The sequence below is a fragment of the Polyodon spathula genome, chromosome 1 (assembly GCF_017654505.1).
Source record: "Polyodon spathula isolate WHYD16114869_AA chromosome 1, ASM1765450v1, whole genome shotgun sequence".
NCBI lineage: Eukaryota > Metazoa > Chordata > Actinopteri > Acipenseriformes > Polyodontidae > Polyodon > Polyodon spathula.
Genome location: NC_054534.1, coordinates 67,718,451 through 67,745,487, shown reverse-complemented (window position 1 = coordinate 67,745,487; position 27,037 = coordinate 67,718,451). Strand labels below are relative to the sequence as shown.

General features: G+C 37.6%; 1 protein-coding gene across 3 annotated transcripts in view; it reads left to right on the top strand.

Annotated features, from left to right (window-relative positions):
• lrba (LPS responsive beige-like anchor protein) overlaps nt 1-27,037 on the top strand; it is a 283,887-nt gene that overhangs the window by 5,701 nt on the left and 251,149 nt on the right. For all 3 annotated transcript variants that reach the window (XM_041260260.1, XM_041260269.1, XM_041260252.1), the window contains exon 3: nt 26,523-26,754. In XM_041260260.1, the coding sequence (XP_041116194.1) occupies nt 26,523-26,754 (232 nt within the window). The remainder of the gene's footprint in view (nt 1-26,522; nt 26,755-27,037) is intronic.

Here is a 27,037-nt window from a genome sequence, read left to right as displayed (position 1 = left end):
CTTCATTAGAGAGCATGTTTGGTTGCAGAGCCCTAGAAACGGGTACATAAGTGCATGTAGGCCTACATCTTAAACTGAATATTGGATTGGACTGAAGCTTGGAATTTACTTTTCATTGCACCAGTTCTTAAGGGGAAATCAAGTTTTGTGCTTTCATGGTTGTCTACATATCACAGTGATACAGGCACCAGATTGACTGAGCTGTTGAAAGCTGTGTATTGGGGATTACTCATCCAAATTTGATGAATCTTTGCATGGACATTTGTTATAAGTTATATGTGCTGTGCTATTTTTTGTGGTAATAATTGTGTCCAGTATTACAGTTAGGCGAACTAGGGCAAGAAAGATGCCTTGCCCGAGGACACGCAGTCAGTGGTTAAGATGTCGAGATTTAAACTCGAAAGAACTCCTGAACCAAGCCTCTAGACTAGCTTTTTATTAGGTGCATTTTTCAAAAATAAGTAGGGGTACACCAATAAGATTCTTGGCCGATACTGATAGCCGATAGTTATCTGATACTGGTAGGATACCGATAATAAATACAGTGCAGGTAAACAACACATAGGGCATATATTTAAACTGTTTTATAAATATAAATGTTAAATGAACATTGTTTACTTGTGGCATTTACTTTAGAAAATGAATACAAAGAATAACGTAATTATAGTGTGTGCTTGTCAGCAATTTATACATTTGTTTTACAACAGTCACATAAGAATAACACTTTGCAGTTGTACTAGTAAAAACACTTCTGTAGATAAATATATATAATGTGACCTTTTTTATAGCCATTTGCTGTCAAACTTGCCTATTATAACTTCGACCTAAACTGTACATTTAAAAAAAATAAATAGACGCAATGTCAACTACAACAACACTTGTTAAATTCTTACTTTAAGCATACACTGCTTAAAAATGCAGCCCAACTTAAATTGTTCACGTAATCAAAAACAAAAAGACGTCATGAAAATATCTGGTTACAAAATGTAGTCAAATTTGAATTTGTTACTAAACAAGACGGCACAGTAATCAAGTCCAGCTTCAAAATGCCGCCTAATACACCCACAACCAATGCAGATTAAGATAAACAGAGCAAGATAAACAAAGTGTACAAAACGTAATTTCCACTTAATGTTTAGAGAGCCCACAACTCCTTGGAATTTAGGGAGATTGTTGTCATTGCTACTGTAGTCTTGGTTTTAACGTGCTTTTCAGCTAAACTGTTTACGGCTCACTGGGAACCAGCGACCCCTGTAGACTGGCAGGGCGCCTGTGGGGTTGCTGTTAAGATGCCCAGGGCTGCGTTGGCCTCCAACGCTGTAGCTCTGAGGTGGCTGCATGGCGGGCCTGCAGAGTGAAAAGAAGCGGTTGGCTGACGGCACACACTTCGGGGGACAGCGCGTGTTTGTCTTTGCCATTCCCGAGTCAGTGCAGGGGTGGTAGTGGTGAGCTGAGCCTTAAAAAAAAAAAAAAAAAAAAAAAAAAAAAAAAATACAATTGGACATTTCAAATTGGGAGAAAAGCTAGGTAAAATCAATTGCAGATTACTAAAAAAAAAAAAAATCATCCAAACACTGCTATTTTGAGACGTGTTTACTGCATTTTGGTCTCATGTTACTCAGCACTGGGAAAATAAGTGTCTCACTGTTCTTGTGTCATTAGTAAGCGAGCCTGGACAAACATCATTAAATTCTGTGCTGGAAGAAATTCAAGCATGAATATTGGTATACATTATCGGCTAAAAAAAAAACAAAACACTGCCGATTAGATGATTGTGTTTTTTTCCCTTATATCGGTACCATGCCGATAGCCTACCGATTATCGTTGCACCCCTAAAAATAAGTATAGCCAACTTTTTCTTCCTTTTTTTTTACATAGCACTTGTGGAGTTTATTAATTTTATATCAACAAAATAAATGTAATACAATTTATTTTTCTTTTGCCAAATATAGTCCTTTGTTATCCTTCATTTTTTATTTTTATTTTTTAACAAACTTTCTTTTAGCAATTCTCTGTCGTATAGTCTCCCAGAACATCTTGATTGCACAGTTGGTAGGGTCAAATTCTGCCAGTGTGCAGGCCTCTAAGCTAAGCTTTTTTTCAAAGGTAAACTCTCTACACTAGGTGTACACTGACAAACACTGTTTTAGGCACTGTGAAAGGGTAGCACAGGTGGTCAAGACTGGAGGAGGACTGGGAGACAGTTGGCTGCAGTTTAAGCGCTTCAAGGGCATATTTATTCAAAACCAACAAAACCCAAACAAGCACAAAAATAAAGAGTTTAACAAAAACAGTCTTTCAATACACAATCATAAAACAAAAAGAACCCTCACGAAGCTGTGCTATCATGGTGAATAACATAAACCTGGGAGCATGTCTCTCTTTCCCAGGCTCTCCACGCAATGGAGTTGTTTAGCTCCCTTATATACCATGTATATATTAATCATTTAATCAACGCCTGGCCACATTCTTGCATGTATTTGGCAGGGATAGGAATTAACCCTGTCCCAGCCAACCACCACCACAAAACTCACCCAATATATACCATATGCACACACACACATGAACAAAAACCCCACACAAAGCCCAGTATTTACAAAAACCAACAAACAATAAATTATTTACGTGTGCAGGGCTCTGCCCTGTCACAGGTGCACATAAAAAAATCTCCAAAAACACGCACAAGCTGGTAACGTCACAGTAACTATTACAATCAGAGTCGAAATTTAGCCACGTGCCTCGCTGTTGGAGACGAATGCAAGAAATACAGAGAATGGGGCACTTCATCAATAATAAAATCACGTGGGTTGTTGTTGTGAACAGAAAAAAAGATTAGCTCAATTCTTAGTAGTTCCTTATATTAGTATATTATCCCTCAGAAAATGTTTCGTTTGTTATATTATGGTACTGGGAATATACATAAATTAAAATATTACTGTTATACATTTGCTTATTTAGAATGCAGTTACCTGGAGACATTTTCTAGGTGTCATCATTTTTATGTTTTTCATTACTGTTCAAAGAGTAAAAGCTTGTCGATCCTAACTGGATATGGAATGAGAAATTACAAAAGAAAATACTACAGTTTAACGTTTTTAGTTTTAGGCAATTTATTTTTGGCTCTTAACACCCTTATAACTGTCTTGCAAACCAGGAGTGCATGCACTTAACAGCAGTGGTGTTTTGCATATACATTTTTTTAGAGCCTTGCTAGCAATAGAAATAATGATGCAGTGGACTACAATCTAAGTTAGAACTTATGTGGAAAACTTTTTTTGTTTTTCATATCGGTTTGCATTCATGATTTCCATTACATGAGGGTAGATGTTAAAACTTCATGCTGATTTGAACTTGGCTCTCGCCAAGATAACCACCAACTGAGACGTAGCTTTACAGTAAACTAATGTGATCCATCTGCATCTCCATCCATTTGCGTTGCTTTCCGTCTGATGATGTAGATATCCTTCTGTCTGGTGTTGACTGCTGAAGTGTAGTGCTGGCTCCAGGGATCAGCTTGTTTTGCCTCCCCAACGCATCAGCACACACAACGGCTGCGATGCTGGCTCCGGGGATCAACCCAGTGCGGTCTCCCCAGCGCATGACAACAGTCTGGTCTTCAAGTGGTCACCTTCCATCCTCTGTGTTTTGTCGACTAGCCCACTCACATCAAGAGGGCTCGACAATAATTCTGGCATCCCAGCTTACTTACCCGTACATCAGCGTTGCTTTCTTCCTGTTGTGCTTGAGATACCCAGCGTCAGAAAGTATGTTGTAAATAGCTTGTAAATGTTAAGGGAAACAGCCGGTATTTGTGCACGGATTGATTTTAAAATATAATTCACAGTTAAGCAATTCAGCGTTCCAGCGGACATCTATGCAAAATAGAAGCCCGCTAGATCTGGAAGCTGATTGGCTGGTCGCACTCAGTCGTTTTCTAAGTTGCCATAACATCTGGTAAACTTTTCGGCTTTTCAGGTTGACTTTTTTAGTTTAAAATTAACTTGTGATAGTTTTCAATAGTACCTTCCATATTTGTACCCTGTCTGCCTGTGTTGTTACATTGACTAGTGTTATTTAGCTGTAAGTGGGCACATTTGACAGATCGTGCCTGCCTGTCATTTGCATTTACAAACTTTTATTGAAAATGTTTTCAGTGTTTTAAATTTCTTTTATATGGAGAAAAAATGGCATCCTCATATGAGGTCATCATGCATTTACAACTTCCACGGGCTACCATATAAAGATTAGAGAGTTTTTTTGTATCTGTCAACATGTGAGGTCTCCATGTATTATTGTCATTATTACTAATCCCTCTTATTGTATTGGGCATCTTTTGTCTGTTTCATCCCTAGTGTGATCTTTAAGATACAAGCCAAAACATATTCAACAGAAGACAAAGGGGCCAGTGATGTAACCAGTGTTAATAAGATGTAAGCAAATAAATACTTTGTTAGCACTTCTGTAAATTAAATGTACAATAGATCATTAAGTGTGTTTATATGGAACAGATATGTACTGTAGTTGTATGCCACTGAAATGTGTTTTAAATGTTAGTGTTAAAGTAACATGAGAAACATGAAATACCCAAACATAGAACTATTTACTTCACGCGTGTGTAAAACTAAAAAAGAGAGTAGGTTCATACAATTGTCCTTACAATGAGTAAAGCAAACATCAAAACATGTTGCACTTACAATCGATTCTAAAGAACACAATTTTAAAACAAGAAATTGTCCAATGTCTGGTTTTTACGATGTGCCATCTCCTCTGTAAATCCATCTCAATTTTGCGTGCAGCTTTGAAGCCAGATTCCACATGATATGCCAGAATCGTGGCTTTGAAAATGTCCACAGCATGTAACCGTTCTTGGAGTGAAGGCTTTTTGGGTTCCTCGTCTGATGCAGTATCCTATAGCTCTTCAACGTGTGGGTGCTTAGCAGCTTCGATTGCTTCAAGAAGTGACATCGGTCAGCTCATCTGATGTCATAGCTCAATCCGCCAGAAATATGCAGTTGTGAAGTCAGTGTGTTATAAAAGCTGCATGAAGTAGGTGCATAAATCATGCAAGTGCGCTCTGTAGCACTGCAACTAGTAATACAGCTGTCAATACGTGGCGTGCAGTTGCTAATGTCAGAATTCCATTAACATTAAAGTCTATGGGACGGAATTTGTGCCTGGGAAAATGTTAATAACTGGAAGTTGTCTTTATCAAGGTTGCTAATAACCGGCATCTACTGTATTTGGTTTTACCAATATTGTTGTTGGAGTTGTTTTGACTTTGGAACTGTCAATAATGTGTTGCAACTGCAGGTATACATCTGGTGCACATCTGCCTTTCACATTAACCCTTCATTTCTGATCTTTATCTGCATTACTTTCCCTACATATTTCCTTTTAGTTGTATTCTGCAGGGTTGTATTTGCCTGGCTGCCAGTGACTATTAGCCTGCTGCACTAAACTGGTTAAAGTTGATTCACTATTGTTAGGGCTTGCATTACATTGTATTGTCTCTAACAGCTTGAAAAGGGAATATGCTAAAACAAGCATGCATTTTAAATTATTTTGCTGCACCTGATTTTGATAACAAAATGAAGCTACAGTAATAACTATTTTGCCTTTTGTCTGCACAGAACAAATGAATTCCACAAATACCATGCAGTGTTTTGTTTGCTTATGTGAATCTGTCCACCAAGCCCAGTGGACGAGATGTCTCCTTGGTACAACAGCTGTGCATTACAAAGAACAATTAAAAGCATGCACACTTTTAAGCAAATCCATTTAAAGCGTATAATAAACACATTGAATATGATATTATCAATCTATTCATTCTAAACAATAGCACCTTTCATTTACTTCAAGATACTGCTGTCAATGTGAAGTTGTCAATTGAACATTCTATGCAAGCCTGATATGACTGCATATTAATAGACATCTCCTTTTTTTTGGGTTATAAATTAAGCACATCATTAATAGGATCTGGCAGACCTACATATTATCCCAGGGGTCATAACTGCCACAATGTTTTGTTTTGATAACATTTTAATTTGTTGTGCTTGACGTTTGTACCAGCTCTAGTGCTTTTACACTTACAACTGTAACCTGAGCTGGTGCAGAGTTGATGGATTAAAATTTATTTGGGCCACCTGTTTACACTTGTACATTGCTCGAAGCCTGCTGTGAAGCTGTAGACACGTGGTTAGCGCCTGAATTATAGTGTATGACCTCAAAGGTTACACTGTATCTCCATGATGACCTCGCAAAACACAGGACGAAAAGTTTAATGATTTGAAATCCTTTTTCATTTCATGGTTCTTGCAGGCCCTTATTTGACCACCAACAAACAGTTTACTGTGTTAGGGTTATCGTTCTGATTAGCTACAACCCGATGACCTAAAATAAAAGCATGGACCTTGCTTTCGGTATCGGTGTGTATAGAGATCGGTGTGAGCTGTCTTAATAAAAATGTGTTTGTTTGGATATGGTACTCGCTAACAGTACTGAAGATGAAACACCATTCAGGAAATGGTAGAAGGGTGCATTTCTTTTATTTTGTAATTCTGAATTATTTTTGTCAAGTTTGCCATGTATTGCTATTGAAGTATAAAGGACACATTTTTAAGAGTAAGCAGTGGGGTTCTGAAATACAGCGTTACACGTCCCCACGTGTTGCTACAGCTGTTTAATTAATATACCTGTCATTTTGTCTTTTCATTGTTAACATCCTGCCAACTTTGTACACATTTATAACTTTAAAGTCTGTTTCAAAGCTCTTTTCAAAATGGCAGCTCTAGTGCACCGACAGTGTAAGGATTATTGTCCACATTGTCAAAAGAGGTAGCACAACAATAACGATCCATGATTGGTGCAGAACAGAAAAGCCAGAGTACTTTGTGTTTTTTTTTTTTTTTTTTTTTTTTTTAAATCTCTTCCTGCAGTGATTTTAGATAGGTCTCAAACCCCAGAGCAGCCATTTTGAAACATGAAAAAAGAATCGCTGTTAAGGGAACATCCTTATCTGAGCTGCTTGCTATTGGCTCTGAGACTAACAGCCTCCGTGTAAAAAAGCAAGCAGTCTTTGTTTAATATGGTCGTTATTTACTGTAAAGGTAACCTTTTGTGTACTTTAACTGCATGACACTGACATATCTGTTCTGTTAAGGCTTTTCCTCCCTCAACATAGGTTCTTTTTTATTTTAATAAGGTCACAACCTAGATGGCTATCCCAATCTAGGAAGGTCCAGAGGAGGCTTGCAATAATAAACAGAAAATCGCAGAGACAGGACAGGACAGGAATGTACAAGCAGTGCACAAAACGTTCGACCCCTTGTTTACTAAATACCTTGGTACCTTAACCTTACACCAAATATTATCTATTAAACACCATGCAGAATGACTGTTTTTACCCTAACTGTGGCAATAGTGGTAACTGCCAAGTCAGGTAACACAAATGTGATGCCTGTCGTAGCCTATGTTTATAGGAATAATTCTGTCCTTTTTCAGTACTGTAAATTGTAATTAACTGTTTTAACTAATTCACATTCCTGTATTGCAATTCATGATTTCAACAGCAAAGCTCACCCCACCACTCCCCCACTACAGGGGGGTTACTTTTTTTATTTTATTTTCAATTTTTTTGTAACCTGGGAAGGAAGTCAAAATGTCTTGTGTTTTGTACGTACTGTGCATCTCAGTATACAATTGTGAAATAACAAGGTGGCTTGGTCTTCATTGCATTACTTTGTTCATTGCATTACTTTGGTAAGTGAGCTCTTCTGAAAAGCTGACACTGTCTCTAGATTAGCTGCTGCTGTTGCTAGGGAATTTACTTTGCGTCAGGAGAGGTGTTTTTACCTATTCCTGTGTCATTAAATTCATTCAGATAAATTGTTTAATTACCAGCTGTGTCTCTCTGTTAATGAAGATAAACAAGTGCCTTGTTTATTAGTAAAAAAACAAAAACAAAAAAAAAAAAGAGTGCACTTTTTTAATTTTAAATTGTAACTACTTGCTTCAGTGCAACAAAAAAGTGGCCAAGCAAATCAGAATATTGATGTCTATATTATTGAACAAAAGTGTCTTTTTAAATGTATGGCAAATAAGCGGTAGGGACACGAACAGAGAATGAAGCTAATTGAAATTACAGTAATTTTATTGTATTTTTTTAATATTTTTATTTACTTGACTACAGCAAGTCGTCTTGTTTTAAAATGTGTCAAAAGGGAAAAAAGTGCTCTCTCTCGAGCAACCAGGCATCACAGTATTCAAATGATGCAATGTGTCCTTTAGCAGTAAAAAAGGATTAACCAAATTAGTAATATAATTTTGCTTCTGGGTTTTGGTGTAGAAATCCTGAACACACTTATGTACAGTACATAGCAGAAAAATACTGAGAGGGCAAGGTTTGTTATTCATGTTGATACCTTGTAGCTCCACTACACTATATACTGCAGCTCCTACACTATAACTAACTATAGGTTGCTACAACCAGACCTTGACCAAAAGCCAGCTGCTGCTGTCATTTTTGGCTCGGAGATTTTTGTTGTTGGGTACTGGGGCTCGACTTGCAACTGTGTGATGGAAAATATGATGTACATGAATATTCTGTAATTCAAAGTATGTTAAGGACATAAGGCAGTGGAAGGTTCTGTAGAAACGGCCGCTAATCTGAAACAGCAAGTTTTGTACTATTGTCAAACAGTGTTTCTTGGTGAAAAAATGAAAACCATTGAATCCAATCAAATGACAGAAAAAAGCTTCAATCAGTCTGCTTCAGTATTTGGTGTTTTAAACTTATACGTCTTTTACTCCTGTACATCATGGGGAGGGGGGTGGGGGGGTGAAATACAAATGCAGGACGGAGCAAGACTGCAAAATGGTATCTCAATAACACAGCTTAATATGAGGACTTATTTATTAAACAGTAAATTTGACGTGTTGTTGGATGAAGCTTTGTTAGCATATAAAGCATCAATAAAATATTGATTACTCTACAGCAGTGGTTGGCAATTAAATTTGACACGCGGGCCAGATGACCCACGGGCCACTTGCAATACCGCCCCCGCATGTTGCAGCATGGCAAAAGGCCTACCGTGTCGTCAATAAAAAAAAAAAAAAAAACCTGGTCAAGCCAGTTGAAACAAACCAAAAAGGAAAAAAAGAAGTAACAATTGTGATAGTATGTCTTTGTAACCTCCAAATAAGTAAGTATTAGTAAAATAATGTAGCATCTGTGTTGTAGCTATTAAGAGACAAATTAGTTTAGTTTAACATTGCATTATGTTGTAAGTGAAATGTTACTCAGAATGACGATGACAGACTTTATGGTACAGCTGAAAGACTATTTCAATGCTCGCTTTGACAACTTCACCATTCCCAGGTACATAATGTTTTTGTCTGTGATCCGTTTTCAATCAACCCTGATGGCGATTTGCTGTTGCTGAAAACTGAATTCATTAACAAAACAAATCGTGCAATCATTCTGGTCTGCCTATATATGTCCAGACGACTACTGCTAGCTCTGTTTTTGCTCTCCATGTTTGAATCTACTTACACATGCAAAGTGGCTTATTCCACATTTAATGCAATGTTAAAAACAGATGCACGAAACAGGCTGACACAACAGTCTTCGGAGGATTGCCTACGTATCACCATCACATCACATCTATCACACCTGGTGTTTTAAAGTTGATTGCAGAACGAAAGCGCAATTTTTCTAATTTAAATTTGTCGTAACGCAGTGAAGCATTTAAATAAAAAATATATGCTACTTTTGAATTTTGTTTGATGTTATTCTGCGTTCCTGTCTTTCATATGAGGATTTCAGTACCATAGCGAGGCATAAATGTATCATCACAATCAGCAAGTACTGTACTTTGGAATCGATATTGCAAAACACTGAATTTTATGCTTACTCGCAAGAAATATGTGAAGGTCATACGGAGAATCCCCCTTGACAGCGACCTTGCAGTAATATTAAAATGAAGTTCCGCTCTCGCTCAGCCTTTGATACAGCCCTGCCAGGAGGCATCCGTGGGCTGGACGACCCCTGATCGCAGGCCGGATTAGGCTTGCGGGCCACCATTTGCCAACCACTGCTCTGCAGTAGATGATTAGTGTAACCACAGTACAAGCATGCCTTTTATCAAGATCTCAACCCCCCTTTTCCTCACTAGGTACAGAGATGGGTTTTGATACCTGCTGTTAAGCCACTTGCTTTCAAGACTGATACGACATGCACTGGTACAGATAATCAGTTCTGTTCCATATGTTCTGTTTCGAATGTTGGACAAATGTTTTTCTTTTTTTTTCCCATGACATTTTATTCAGAAGCCACTCAGAATCACAGCAAGCATTTGTTGTACTCACAAAGTACTGAGCAGAAACAGATCGGATATCTGTATGTATGTACATCTGAGACCTGCAGCCAGCAGAAAGCAATGTCTGTCAGTCAGTTGACAGAGGTAAAGGTGTTTTACAATCTCAAGTACTTGGTCTGTTTGTAGGAATCAATATAGGATTGCCTGAGGAAGAACGCTCTGTCCTAGCACAGTATGTAGGTTATAAAGGATGGGGCTGGGGCTCTGCCAGCAAGTGTACTGTGTTTATTGATTTCTTATTTTACCTGAAATATTTCATATTTATTTAAAGAGATTGTTTTTCTTTCCAGAAAGCTATAAGAGTTGTTAAGGAAGTACCGTATTCCTTTGAATTGAAGATGCAGTGACGTATTTTCTTGGCAGTCATGAATATTGCTGTTTGTTTACTCGGGTAGTCACGTCTTTTGTTGGCAATTGTTACAGTACTCGAATTTCAGAAAGAGGCTATTTTTTGAAAAGCAAAAAATGGTTCAAAAAGTGCTTAAATTCGATGAAATACGGAATATTACTGCCTAAACTGTCTGTTAACTGAAAAAAGTGCAATATGGGTTAGTGAAACTGTAATTTATAAGTCTATTAACTATTTGATTTGTACTGTAGATACCATCAATGCTTTGGTTAATTTCTAGTTTGAGTCTCAAAGTAGCATTGTTATTCCAAACTGTTTCACTACCATGTTGTTTTAACCTCTAGCCATATCAATGACACACATCTTGCACTGTTCATCAGTTTTCCATCATGTTTACAATCAGTTCAATTAGAGCTGCATTTCCCCTTAACATTATGCCCCTACTATAGTATTACACACCCAGACTGCTAGAGAGATGATGCATCATATTATTAAAATAATTAATAAATAAAATGATGTGTTTTGATTAGAAAGTATTTAGCCAAAAGTCTGGACACATTTTGGATTTTGAGTGTGTGTTCAAAAATACCTTTCATATATTTGTCCCAGCATACTGTGAGACCTGATTTTAAATGTTATCTTCCCCCAGCTGTATATCAAGGCTAAAGGATTTTGGGTTTACCATAAATTAAAAACAATAAACCATAAAATACAATCTGTTATACAACATACACATGCAGTACAGGAGTCTAGATATTGATGCTAAATCCAACTGCAATATTTTACACAGGTAACGGCTGGATTAATGATAGAAAATGCACCCTACATGAGAATGTACCTGACCCACTTTAAATGAAATAGATATCACAGTAACGTCATTTTTAGCATGTACCAGATAACAGAAAGTGAAAACGGTCAGCTGGGAATCAAAAGATTGTGTCTGGTGGGTAAAGGACTTACAGCTACAGTAATTCATTCATTTAAAAAATACTATTTTGAATGTAGGGTGTAACAGAAATAATTTCTCACGGTTTTAGCAGCTTCGCTTTGCGATCCCAACAGCAGTACTGCACAAAACATGTCACAGTAAGAGACATTATACCCATCTGTTTTAACTTTAATGAATTTGCTATTCTCCAGGACACGCACACACACTCCCCCATCTCTCTCTCTCTCTGATACAACACAAATGAATTGATACCGTTACTAAATTAACCTCCCGAAGGTGTATGTACACACCATTTCTGTATAACATGAATATTCATTACATTTTGAGTAAGTAAGTGCTGATACTGTTCTCATTTGTATACTTTTAACTTTAAGTATTACTAGAGATGTTTTTAGAGCAAATGTAATGCTTTTGTTTTCATTAGGGACCCAACAGAGGGTGAAGTAGCTACTGTGTAATTTAATTGTGCACTCAGTGAAATTACATTAAAACATCATTCAATTTATTTGGTGAAAAATATTTTACCCTTGGCCTTGAGGTGAAAACCTTAACCACCCATGAGGGTCAGGGAGACAAGTAAGGTAGTGGTGCATAAATTAATATAGCAGTGCCACATAATAGTAAAATCAGTAATTTATAAATCGTAACAAGATGTCAAATTAGTTTTGTATTAAACTGTAAAATGAATACTAGTCAGGTTTCTGAAGTGGTTTGTAACTAAACATTGCAACAGGGGGTTGAAAAAAGAAATTACCTGCCGTGACATTGTTAATAGAGTGTAGTCAGTTGATTTGGCAAGTATGCAGGGTGTTTGTAAATTGTTCAGGAAGCATACCAAGAGGGTACAAAAATGCAGTCGTAATGGTTTATAGGCAATGCTCACCTGCACCTACTGTATAAGATCTTAAACACATTTAATGAGCCAATTGTTTGTTGACCTGTTAATGTTGCTTAGTTAAATTTAAATATATGCCAGTCAGTTACACTACAACAAGGGATTGTTATTTAGTTTCTGTGCTAATCCAGTTGGAAGTATGTTAAAATGAGAATGGTTTTGTGACTGCAATGAGGGAAGTCATCCAGCCTGATCCTGTATATGTTGTACTTTATGAATGATGAGAAAATGCATTTATTATGAATGAGTGAATAGTGCTTGAACATCTTATTGTCATAAACCTACATCTTTTCATAGTCTGGAACGTCTCAAAATGCAGAATGACATAACAAAGTGGTTTGACTGCAGTCTGCTCTATCAGAGATACAGCAGTCTCAAATTGTGTGTGTGTGGTTTTTTTTTTTTTGTGCTGTAGACAGACCACACACACTATTCACCTTGTCCCCTGCCTGCTCTCGTGTTTGAATCCTAATGAAAAACCCTGGTTCCTGTTCTGGAATATTTCCTCTGTCTCCCAGGCTACGGAAACAAGGATAAAAAATGATGCATGCAACCATGAACCTGAAGTTAAGTTTCATCTGGTATGTCTAGGAGGATGTGGTTTGTGAAGAAAGCAGAATGCAATTAAACCTGACCTTTCTTTACAGCTTGTTCAGTTGAAGTGAATGACGAGCCACTTGTCCAAGAGCAGTTGAAAATGTTCAGTTTTTAGTGTTAAATAGCAGAGATTGGTTATTGTACTCACCGTCACCTCTTAGAACATGTGTGCAAATATGCCTCCAGTGAGTTCCTTCGCCTCAGCAACACAAATTGTCATGTTGCTGTGATTGCTGTCAGTCGCTGACCATGTTGGTGAGACGGCAGTGCGTCGGCTGATTCCAGTGATACCAGAAAAAGGTTTTCGGTTCTGATTTGTAAGTTCTGTAGTGTCATCATGTCTTCTTCCATCTTTCTCTTCATGGATAAAGAGTGCCATGTGTTTCAAGAGAAATTAGGAATTTCGTATTTGTTTGTGGACATAAATGGAAAGCCACGGTGCATAATTTGTAGACGTGAAGATAAATACTCTGAATTAGCACAGTCATTGAAGAAGCTGCAAAAACTTATTTTTTTTTTGTATTCCACTTAACAAAAACTAGGATTGCATCATGAAAGAAAATTAAAACGTTGACTTACTATCAGTCATTTCTTTTGCAAGTATAAGACCTTAACAACAAAGTTTACAAGCGTGAGGAGGCTATTCCACCCGTCTTTTGGTTGTAGTGGCTTATTGATCCCAGAATCTCATCGAGCAGCTTCTTGAAGGATCCCAAGGTGTCGGCTTCAACAACATTACTGGGAAGTTTGTTCCAGAATCCCACAATTTTCTGTAAAAAAAAGTGCCTCCTATTTTCTGTGCTGAATGCCCCTGCATCTAATTTTCATTTATGACCCCTGGTCCTTGTTTCTTTTTTCAGGTCAAAAAAGTCTCTTGGGTCGACTTTGTCAATACCTTTTTGGAATTTTGAATACTTGAATCAGATCACCGGTAGACTGGAAACAAGCCTAACTTGGCTCTTACAGCCATCGGTATATTGGGATCAACACATTTTAAGTGTTTATGTCGTGGGTCCAGGGCTGTCTCAATCAGTGCTACTGTTCCAGCTGTTTCTAAGCTTGACACTGTTGTAACTACTATTTTGAACTGCATCACGTTGCAAGATTCACTGGGCACACTTCTAAAATCCTTTGACAGCAGTGTGGTAGTAATGGGGTACACCATTGAGATTGACACATCTAATTCCCCAGAAAGAGCAGTTGTTGCACATTTCAAGGACTGTAAAACAGGCAGAAGCTCCTCAATTATCTGCCAGTTGCCTTTGGTCAGCTTGAGTGTACGTATATGTCAATTTTGTGAAATTTCTGTCGGATAATACAGCAGAAATGGCCCATCTTTGTTCCTGTAGACGCTCAGAGTTCAGAGTTCCAGTGTGTTCGACAATATTGCTCGGGCAGGTTCTGTTGCTGTTTTGCTTGTAAAGCCTTACTAGCAACTATGCTGTGATGAATGTGCAACACCAAACGGCTTGATACTACCAACTTTGAAGCCATCGTCAAGACAACTGTAAGTTGTGTGCAAAACATGGACTTGATTCCCAGTTGAGAAATTCAGTGTTTGCTAAAACTACATTAGCGGCATTGTCATGAACGCAAAGCAAGAACTTTGTTTTTAATATCCCACGCTTCAGTAGCTATGTTCAGCAAGATTGCAGGGTTTTCTGCAGTATGGCTGGTGGAAGTCAGTGTGAGTTTGCAACACAGCGCTTTGCAGTTTCCAATCGGTAATGTAATGGCATGTAATAGTCACACAGGACTCTGTATTTAATGCAGTCCACAAATCAGTTGTAATTTGCCACATTTTCTGCCGCTTCCAATTTCTCATGAACAGCAGTCACACAGTTGTTTATTTTTTCAAGTCTGTCAGTTACTGTTTTACGTGTTGGTACAACATGTTCTGGCTCAATAAATCTCATCAGCTCCCGAAATCCCTTGCCTTGTACAAAGCTTATCAGAAGCATGTCCTTCACTGTCATTTTTGCGATGAGATCTATTGTTTTCTCTGAGCGAGATAGATCACAGTGGCATCGGCTACAAGCAAAAAATGTAATTTGTCGTTTTTGTTAGGCCATATTGGGTGTTTCGGAACTGTTGGGTGTTTTTTATTTCAGGTGGTTAATCATGGAAGCAGCTGATTTGTGGTAAACCAGGAATGTTGTACAGATATTACTGTACTGTATTCTTATTTCACTGGTCAAAATGCTTCCACACTAAACTCCTTCTTGAGGTTGGTTTAAAATTCCTGGTATCCGTTCTTTATGCTTCAACTGCTTCAACTTTATCCACGTGTTTGTTTTAGCCAATAGCTGTACCTGTTTTTTAGCTTATAGAAAAATGACTAACACACGCCCTCACGGCCACCTTTTTTGAAAGATACGGCATCTAAACATTATTGGCAAATAGCCTATATGTTTTTTTTTTTTTCTGTACACGAATATGTATTTTGCTATTCAAGTACTTAATTCATTTTCGTGTAATTGACTACCCTAACCAGTTCCTAAACAATAGCTTGAGAGTATGACTTGGCACAGTGACTCCTTGTCACAAAGACGGCTGTAGTGGGTGACGTCAGACCAGAAACAGGAACCAGGAAATAAACAACAGAGAGGTGGAGTTGGGTGGAGCTGAGCGATTGGTTTCGTTCAGCATTTAATGAGTGAACTGAACAGTAAATAAAAAGGTTGTAACAAACAAAAAAACACAGGACACGGCACTTTCGCCAAAACAAAGACAAACAAAACGGACTATACAAACAAAACACAGTGAGCTTCTATTTTAACTATTATTATTATTATTATTGTTATTATTATTATTGTTACAGTTACCTCAGTCTCTAGCCCCGTTCTCCACTCACCGAACACACAACCCTGAGTGAGTGAAAACATGCTGTTTTTATGCAGCTGTACCGAGACTTGATTGCTAATCAGTCATTCAATTGGAGTCCCGGTACAACTGCACGTGAATTAATAAAGTGCAATTCCTCGTGCTCACATATTAATTTTTACTTGCACATGAAGTGCTGTGCAATCCTCGTGCCTAAATACAAATATACATTTTAAACACTTGTGTTACAGAGACCTGTTTATATCCTGTGTACCAATGACTATACACCAACATTAACAGACAAAATACAACACAAAATACACACAGGGGTGGGCACTTTGCCACACTCCTCTTATTAATTTAAAGCCCTGTTGGAGAGAACAGTGTCTGCTTTGTTACTGTAATGGATCTGATGACTAGCTAAAACAAAGGATCAAGTTTGAATAGCCCACTGTGCTCTCCACTCCAGGTCTTTTTCAGGATATGTTTCATTAGTATCTGGTTTAGTAGTTGATGAGAGTTATTTTCCCATTTTTATTTGTTCCAGTATTCAATAAATATAAAACATACTTTTAATTTAATTGTAGTTTGGGTTAGCTGCTGGCTGGAATATGTGTGCTGTAGGTACTGTATCTGTACTATCCTTTTCTTAAGTGGTCTAAAAGGTGATGACAAATGGATCCCTTTACATACCATAGTACGATGTTGGAGGGAAGTGTTGTAGAAATTAGACAAGATTGTGCACAGTTGCACATGTATTGTTGCAGCCAAAACTTATATGGATTAGATATGAACTACCTGTAATTTACCAATAGCTAGCTAAAAAAATGACCAACTGACCAGATAAATGAAACCAACTCTTCAAGTGTCTAGTTATTAATTTAATATATATGCATATGTTTGGAACCTGTGAAATGCAGGGTTGAAGTAATTGCAGTGAATTGTTGTAAAAGTGACACTGAACAATTTTTGCTTTGGACCATTTCTGCTAGGATTTATGATACCTACCACTATTGAATCAAAATTGCTTGTACAACGGCACCTACGTTACCTGTCTGTAGCTGGAAACTCATGTTTCCATTTGTTTAATTACAGAAGCTCCGCTTCAAAAGTTTGATTCACCTTGAACCAAACAACTGTAGACCGTAAATCAATATATTCGATGTCGGCTGTTCACAATCAAACCATGTCTTTAGACAGCATCACTGTTAAATTCTAGTCAAGTCAGTTTTAACATTTATACAGTAAGGCAGGGGTTTTCAAATTTTATGCTGCTTACCCCTTTACAAATAATGTAGTCCACCATGTACCCCCATCTGAGATAGGGTCATATATATATATAATATTTATCTCTCTCTCTCTCTATAATCTATCTCAATGAAAACAGAATAACACTGTATAGGCGATCCTCGACTTACGATGCACGGCACTTACGACTCTTTTGCATTATTACCCAGCTTCGACTTTACGATACTGATACAGCATTTGCGATACGGTGAGACACGAGTCATGTGCGCATGCTCGTTGTCCAAATTGCAGTACCTGTCGTGGTCGCCCCCTTTTTTTTTTTTTAAATGCATGTAACTTTTTTTTTTTAGAATTTATTTGCCCTTTAATGTCTGCTAAGTGCAATGGACTCCAAATGAAACCTAAGCTGTGAACTCTTTCACATGATGAGGGACTTAACTTCAGGCGATCGTAGTATATGTCATTGGAAAGCCCCTAGTCTGTACTTTTAAACAAGCCATATGGATGCCTGAATAATATGTGCGTGTCCACCGTGCTAAGTGTAAAGAGTAAAATAAATATTTGCATGAGTACAATATAACGGGTCATTTTTGTAAAAATATATTATCTAGCCAAAGAGTTACGAACGTAACCCCAATTTTATAACATTGTTCCTATAGGGAAAATTTGCTTCGACTTACAATGCGACTTTCAGGAACCAGTTGTTCCGTAAGTGCGAAGATTGCTTGTTCAACAAAACGCAAAGCCTTGGAGTGTGTTTCCCCGGATACAGTTATTACATTATTATTGGGAACATTAAATTGAAGCCTCTGTGCTGGTCTCAATCACTACACAGACAACCAAGTTTAAAAATGGCAATCATGTATTTTTGTTGATAATAAAAAGATATGTACACAAAAGGATGCAAAGAAAAGTTTACTATCCACGCATTTCTACAGCTGAGCTTTTGGAATACGAAAATACATTATTGGTATTTTGGTGCGTGACATACAGTACAGTAGGCCTACTCATGCTAATTAAAAATAATAATAAAACGCTTACCTTCAGTGTGATGGATGTCCCTGCTTATCACACAAATCACTGATGGCAGAGAAAATTGGAGAGAGCTTTAGTCTCAAGTCATTTTTGGTCTTTAATCTCTGACGGTACTTGGTCTTGATCATCGTGAGGGCAGAGAATCCAGTCTCGCAAAAGTGTGTTGCGGAGAAGGGCATCAAAAACTTGACAGGTCCGGGTACTCCTCCATGCTTAGCACCGAAAAGTCTGCCAAGGGTTTGCGTGCAAACTCTAATTTAAGCCACAGTCAGAAGAGAGATCTAAAAGTTTCTCTTGCTCAAGCACTGAGGAAGTGGGAGAGATTCAGACACCTCCAATGGATTGCGTGTCCTGCCATTTGTATTATCCATGTTTTGCTGGCCAAGTTGTTTTAAGTGCTCCACAATGTCAGCTTTCACACCCTCATGTAACTGCATCTCATTTGTTTTGAGAAATTCCTGCAGTGTTGGAAAGCATTCAATTATATTTTTCTGTAAGCAGCTATCCCAGAACAACAGTTTCTTGGTCAGATTCAATTTTGTCATTGGTTTTAAAAAGTAGTGGCGCTTAAGTCCTGTTGGCCTAAATTAAGCTCATTCAGGGAAGAAAAATTGTCTGCTACGTAGGCTAATTGCCAAGGCCAGGTAGCATCTAACAAGCAAGAAGACAGCGCAAAGGGATGGTCAGTGAAAAAAAACTTGAAGCTCGCTGTGCAGCTCAAAAAGTTGTGTCAGCACTTTGCCGCGCGACAGCCAGCGAACCTCAGTGTGCAGTAGTAGCGTTGAATGGTCACTTCACAGGGTAGCAAAGATCCTTGAATTTAGTGGCCGAGCCTTGACGACATTAACTATTTTTACTGCATCGTTTAACACTTATGTTAAGTCGTCAGGCATTTCTTTGGCAGCAAGGGCCTCTGTGGATGCTGCAGTGCTCTTGGCTCCACTATGTTTACCCGTTATTGATTTTTGCCCCACTGGTGCAAATCCCTACACAGCGGAACCAGTCAGTTTTGTTCTCAAATTATCAACCAGTAAAAATATAACTTCTCCTGTTGTTTGGGTAGGCATAGGACGACAAAACAGAAAATCTTCATGCATGGTACTTTCATACATATAACGAACATAAACCAAAAGATTAGCCAGGCTACCTAAATCCGTGGACTAGTCTAGTTGTAGAGAATAGTCGGTGTTTCTAACGCGATTCACAAACTGAGAGGACATCAATACGGTGCGACACAGTATTATCGGAGAGGGGTATGGTATCAAGTTTTTTTCTGCTTTTTCACAGAGCATGCACCTCACCATGTCTTTTGCAGCAGGTATATTTAAATCTTATGCAACAGTGTGTGGTTTCCCCGTTTTAGCCGCACGGTAACTCACGAGGTATGAAGCTTGAAGTACATTATTTCCCATGCAAACAGGGCTAACTTAAATGTTGCATTAATATGTAAATTAGCCATGTGTGCGCTGATTAGATTACCAAGTCATACTAAGTAAAATGTTTTCCACCATTACAGAGTTTCTTGCGTGCCCCATGACGAGAGCTTGAGTACCCCAGTTTGAAAACCGCTGCAGTAAGGGAGCCATTACTGAATTAAATAATTAAACATAATTATTTATTAATCTGACAAGTGACAACACTATCAGATTCACAATGTTACTGGATAAGATGTACTGTAGAAAAAGTGCATTTAATCTAGTTGTTTGATTTACATTATAGAAAGTATAAGCCTTAGTCGACAGTTGCCCCTGTTCACTCGAGTAAAAGTCAAGTCCACATTCTGTGAAGTTATCTGTTTTAAAACACATGCCACAGAAAAACAGGCCTGATTTCTTTTTTCAGAGTACCCAATATTGTCACACACTAAAGTCAGTAACTGGGTTTTAGATCACTTGAGTGATGCATGTGAGAGAGTGGTTAGGACACATGTGGGCAATCCATACTAGTGCAGCCTAGCATGGTAGAAGCAACCTGATCTGAACAACTGTAAAGACTGAACTTCATAGAGCCTCAAACTGCTGGGTTAGAAGTATAGTGTAAGACCCAATTCAGTTAAACACGACTCCCCTAAAGGAGAACGTTTTTTAGTAAATAAAGAATGGTGTGCATACAGGGTTAGAAACTTGCCTAGTCCTGGGTTACCAAACGACCATCAATTAAGTATATCATTTAAATTATTTAGTACCCAAGAACCCCTGTTAAACAATGTTCCTTCCCTTATAGCCGCATGAACAACTCCTAATAGTCAATACCACAGACACAATTGAGACATATTCAGATGTGGTCAGTTCAGGTCAGATTTAGCAGGGGCCTGATTGTACAAACTCCTGGTACCTGTTCATTTTAATATATCCTAAACAAGAGAAGTTCCGAAACCCAGGACTGGGTGCAGGGCTAGTGTATGTTTTTAAATGTCAGTTGGCAACACAAGGACAGGACACTTGTATTACAACATTTGAATTAGGTTCATGAACAGATGGTGATGGGTGTGATTTATTATTGTCTAATTTAAACAAAAAAAAAACCCCAAAAAAACAGTACATTCAGTAAAAATCTAAATGTTTATAACTGTGCGATCTTAGGGTTACATTTTGTAGAGTAACACAATCCTGTGCTCAGTTGTAGACACTGATGCACACACACAGAAAATGAAGGGTCACACTTCTCTGTATTGGTATACTGTAGTTCAGTGAAGCAGGAGCCTCAGGTGAATGAGGAGGTTTACTAGGCTGAAGGAGCTACTCTGTGGGAGTGAGGGAGGTGAATGTGAAATCAGAAGGCCTCTATCTGCTTAAGATCATCACTTTCTGAAATTGGTGATCAGTAACAACAGCAACGGTGATTGCCTGCCTGCTGGGGCTTTTGGAGAATGAAAATAAAATCACTGTTTGCGTTTTAAAAATCTGCTGTGGTTATTTTGTAAATAAACACAATACATTCTCCAAACACAATCTATTAAATATCCAGGGTTAACACATCCTAGCAAAGAAACTAGCAGGTACACAAGCATTTACTGTACGCAAGTTTATTGGGTTAGGCATACTAAAAAAAAAAAAAAAAATTAATCTACTGCTTGATTTATGAAAGCAATAGTTACAGAATCGATTTGAAATATGGTTATGCTTCTGCCTCACCCAAATTGCTAACATGCTTAACCTGTTTCCATCTTGAAGAAAGACACCACTCCCTCTATTTTATTCCTTCACTTTTCTTGTGATCCTTATTCGGAGAAACTTCTACTGTAGTATACAAGTATATACATTATGCTTTATTGATCAATTACACATTTATCTGGCAAGTGACAACACTATATGAAATTCACAAATTTACTAGGTAAGATGGCCACTGTAGATAGTCTATTTGTTTGATTTACATTATAGAAAGTATAAGCCTTAGTCGACAGTTAAGTACTGCATTCGCTCGAGTAGAAATCGAGCCCCATTGTGAGGGAGAGATTCGGGTATAATTATTATTATTATTATTATTATTATTATTATTATTATTTTCTATTTATTACTGAAATAGGATGGCAAGTTTAGTGAAAAATGAACTCCTGAAATTGAAACTGTTGTTAGAGTGCACTTCAGGCGTTAGTTTTCCTAAGTATATGTATTAGATACCCTGCGTTCTGAGCAGCAGATTTGCAAATATAACTGTTTTATAAGCACTTCTACCTAAAACCGCCAGACGTGTCATTTTGACCCTTATTACAATACAGTACAATTTATTTATTTATTTTTTGTATGTATTTCAATGGAATGTAGGAGGTGGTGTGGTCTGGCTATAATTCAATGAAACTGCGTCTCTGTTTTACGTGACAGCTCCTGGATGTAAACAAACCTGGGATTAAATTTTTATATATAGACAATGTTACAGAATCGTTTTCGCCAGATCTTGAAAGGTTTGCATTTTTGATTTGAGAGAAATTGGATGCATTTGCTCTGGCAACGAGGGCAACAAGGATTTGCTCACAACAATGTCAGTGGAGCGATGCTGTTTCCACAGAAGCACTCTGCTGCAGGGTCACGCTGTAACACTCAACCCTTCGCCTATAGCCAACTATATATGTTCTCAGAAATCAGAACTAGTTACTGTGTCAAATATAAGAATACAGCGAAAAAAAACACATAACTTTCACCATTTGCTTAACTCAAGAAAAATTATTTGCACTCCAGTAAGGACATGAAATCAAGCTTGCAAAAAAACAAACAAAAAAACAAACACACAGCACTTGCACAGAAAAGTGTTCTCAATTGAATGCAACAAAAAATTAATTCAAAATGAACAATATTAACTGGAGAGCGTAAATTTAAACTTCACCCCCCATGAATTAATTGACTGTAAGGTTGCAGTGTTCTGTTTGTTTAAAGCAATCATCCAGCACAACAAACAAAAATACAAGACATGGGCTACAAGCTCAGTAGCAAAAAATATGCGCATTTAAAAAATAACAACCAAGTTAGCCGTCCAGCAAGAAAAAATTATTAAACTGTCTTTGTCTCACCCATATGAGAGAAGTGTAGCAATGAGATCGTTTGAGTTTTAGCGTCCAAATCCACAAGGGAAAGGTAAGCAACGCAGCGGCAGTGTAGTGAATCATAAAAGCATGTTCAGTGATACAGAGTGAGTCTGTTCTCTCTGGACTAAGTTAACCTGATCTTAACTGAACTTTCTTTCTTTTGAAGCGCTAATACAAACTATTGTTAAAGAAAATAACAAACAAGCACCAGACCTGCAGGTGCATTGCTAAGTTTTGTATGTGAACTTGCCTCACGCGCTGAATGCACAGGGCTCCCCTGGGTCCTAAACCCTGCTAGGTACAGACAGGGAGTACGGTAACCACACACCGGCCATGACTTTTGCTGACATTAAAGATTTGCTGGCAAAGTTTTTTTTTTTTTTTTTTTTTTTTTTAGTCTTATATTAATCAACCCCCCCCCCCCCCCCCCCCAACTTCAGGATTGTCAGGATTGTCTTTTGGGGTTAAATTGCTCGACTTGTACTCAAGCAAATACGGTAATGAAGTTGAACCCAATCAGTATTTTTGCTTTTATATTTTATAAACAATGATATTGCAAAACACTTCTTCAGATGTGTGGCTCGTATCATTAAAATATGTATGTTGGGATATTTAGGCATGTGCTAGTATCTGTTATCAATTTTTTTTATTTTTTATGCTGTAAATACCCTACCCTGCTCTAGTTTTCAGGTAAAATAACATGTAGGCTAAATCTAGTTTAAAGGGGGACCCTGGAGATGCTGCAATACACTAGCCTATATTTTCTTTAAGGAAGTTAATTGTAGGTCAGACTGATATTTCAGTGGCTGTGCTTGCAAACGTAAAATAGCACTCCGTTTAGGGCTATGCACATTGCTTAATTTACAGGTGGTCAGTCTAGAGAGCAGCACAATCTGATATTGAGAATGTGTTAGTCAGAACAGTAATTCGACTGTGTCTATACCTCAGACATGTGATCCTTATTGAAGCTTGTATTTACTCCTTAAACTAACCCTCACACTAGATGGTTTGTTATTGTCACAAGGATACAGTATTTGCAAGCATAGATTGAAAACAGATCTGCTGTAGGCATCTTGCATTCCCTTGATGTAGTTATTTGATGCTTCTGGCAGTCTTGCTCCCTTATAGAACATTTCTATGTGACAGGTTTTAATCGGTGTGAGGTGAAAGTTTGCTTCTTATTATTAGATAAAGCCAGTGCTTTTAATTTTTTATATAGTTTACCTTTTACAGTTGTCTTTTGTGAAAGGTTTTACATATTTTTCCACCTCATTTTCCAACTGCTGCTGAAAAACATACTGCATATACACTGAGCCCAACAAGATTGTTACTAAAATATAAAAAAATGAGAGATGCGATTGGTTAGGAGTACAATATATCATGACTATGCATGAGTGGCATTGTATTGTATCATTTTGTTTGTTCCAGTGTTCTTGCTTTCAGTCAGCGTTATGATCATTGGAGAAAAATGCATGGGGAAAGGGATGTATATCCAAAGACAATATTATTGTTACTTTTGCCTGGTTCTCAGATTATGAGAAACATTGCTGTGATTGCGCCTTTACCCCGTGCTTATTACTGTACAGCGTAACCCTCAAGTGGCTTTCTTTTGGCTGTGTAAGAATGACGGATTTGTGATTCTAAAAAGGTGTCACATTAATAAATCACAAGTTTCCTTAGATTGCACCAGTGTGCATCCATTACAAGACATGGCTACAATCGCAGCCCATAAATACAAATTGAAAAAGGTGTGCTGTTTCCAAGGTCCAATGATTTATTAGCTTTCACGGTAGGTAGATGAAGGAGGGGTGCTTTTAATGGATGGAGGGAAAACTAATTCCCAGTGAGGCACAACATTTGCATGTTCTTCACCCCCACCCCCTGTATTCGTTTTTTCAAATGTATTTCAATGCTGAAGAAAGAAATTGGAAACTGCTCTTTCAGCTAATCTAAGTGCTTTGTCAAATGCTGCACAGTGGAGAAAGCAATGTGTTTCTTTAGGGGGTAGAGCAGCAGGAATTGTTGCTTTTATCTCTCACTGTCTGCATGCTTTGCGTTTTTACATTGATTTTTAATCCAGCTCCATTCATTTAATTTGGACAGTTTGCCATCTAAATAGGAAAGGAAATTGATTTGGTTTCATGCCACTGATCAAATTGTTTTTGGTGTTTTGTCCCATGACAAATTGAGGTAGTCTTTCTGCTGTCAATATCCTACTTGTCAATTCAAAATGTATCCTGCAGAATTCATTTCCCCACAGCATTGTTGTGCTCCTTTTTATTATTATATTTTAAGTCAGGTTCATTAATAATCATGGCAAAAAAAAAAAAAAAAAAAAAAAAAAAAGTGTTGTGCTCTGTCATATCTTTAGAAATAATATAATCTTTAAAGTGATCAAACCTGAAGGTAATAATTGCATGAAGTATTTAGACCAGTATCAGTATAGCATCTGTTGTCATACACATTAATCCTATAATTTACATTAATCCTATAATTTGCATTAATCGTTAAGCAAGGTACGCTCTCTGTGTTGTATTGTGAGGTTACAACAAACAACATTTTGGTTGCGTTTTTGCTTTTTTTTTTCTTAGTTTTAAGTTAAGTAATTTTACACCAAGGTAAAGACTAGGACACGGCCCAAATGGAATATGAAACCAAGGTTTCAGAGTCTCAGTCATTATCTCTCTCGGCTTGGACACTCCACTTCAGCTGTCAGGCCGTTTTTGTAATGCTCTTATAAAAATAATGCTAATATTATGCAGTTTTTGAATATTCAAGCAAACCTACTGTAAATGTATTCAGTAGCAAAAAGGACTTGGGTCACATGACAATATTCATAAGAACTGTATCAAATATATCCTGTAAAGAAACAAACGTATGGGTGGCACCTGAAGAGTGACACACATTCTGCTGTATGAGTGTTTCTTTCTTATATAGGTAATTTGACGGCATGCCGGGTTTATGTTACTCCCAAGAGATGTTTTATTGTAATGTGGCACAAATTATACTTGTGTGTTCAAGATAATTCATAATAACATAAATGTAATATTCGTGTAAATTTCGAAAGCATATGAATAACACTTGCTCGTCCCAGAACTAGTTCTCACTTTGTAATCTTGGTGCAGTTTAGTTTTCCTCAATTACTGCAAAATGCCCTGTATATTCAGTGAGTGTTTTACTACTGTGCTGTGCTGCATCTATATGGTTGCCTGGGAGTGGGCAGCCACTAATTAGATGAGTGTTCAGCCTGGGAGGCAGGTGTCCTTGCAGAGGCATGGTAGACACATGATTAGGCCACACAAAGTCATTACCATTTTAAAATGCAAAGCAGAAATTCTGCACAATTAGGTTAAGGAGCCTAATGTGTTTAAAATGTAAAGCAAATAGTTTGGCCTTGTCTGTGTTTGCTTTAAAAAAAACAAAAAAACAGTTTTAGTTTTCACTAGCTGCAGTTAACTACAAAACACTTTTTACTGTACATGCACATTTATCCTTTTAAAATATATAAAAGCATCTCAATTTTTACTAAAATGCTATTTTAAATGTTATACATAATAAGACCATGCAATTGTGCTGGTTCTCAATGTTTACAAAATCACTAGTGCCTGAGCTAATAATAAAGCCCTCTCCTGTTTTGAACAAGCTTTCTACAGACCAATTTTCTTAACAGTTATTAAGGATTCAGATTCCTGTTTTAATAACCCAATTATTTATTATTGTTTTTGTATTAGCTTGTGGGTGGTCAGTTTGATCTGGAAATGAATTTCATCATTCAAGAAGTGGAAAGTATCTCCTGTATGGTGGAGCTGCTGGACAAGTGTGACAAGACTTGCCAGGCTGAGGTCTGGAGCATCTTCACAGCCATTCTTAAGAAGAGCATTCACAACCTGCAAGCTTGCACCGAGATGGGACTTATCGAACAGGTCCTCAAGAGGATCGATAAAGCTGACAGTATGATAGCAGGTCAGTTTGTTCAGTAATAGCAGGTTTAAGATTTAAAAGCTTGCATATCTCTTGTGTTGTAATTTGCTACACACAGTCAATACACCATGACTTGATGGTGCTGTTTATTATGAGGGTGTATAATCAGTCTAGTTCAATAATTCAAATGAAGACTTCCCTCAAGAGTATACCTTCATGTTATTTTGATTGTTGTTTTGCCACAAGTATCTATAATTAAAGCTGAAAATACTAAAGTTACTCTAAATGAAACATTACCATATACAGTACGCTGTGATTGACACAG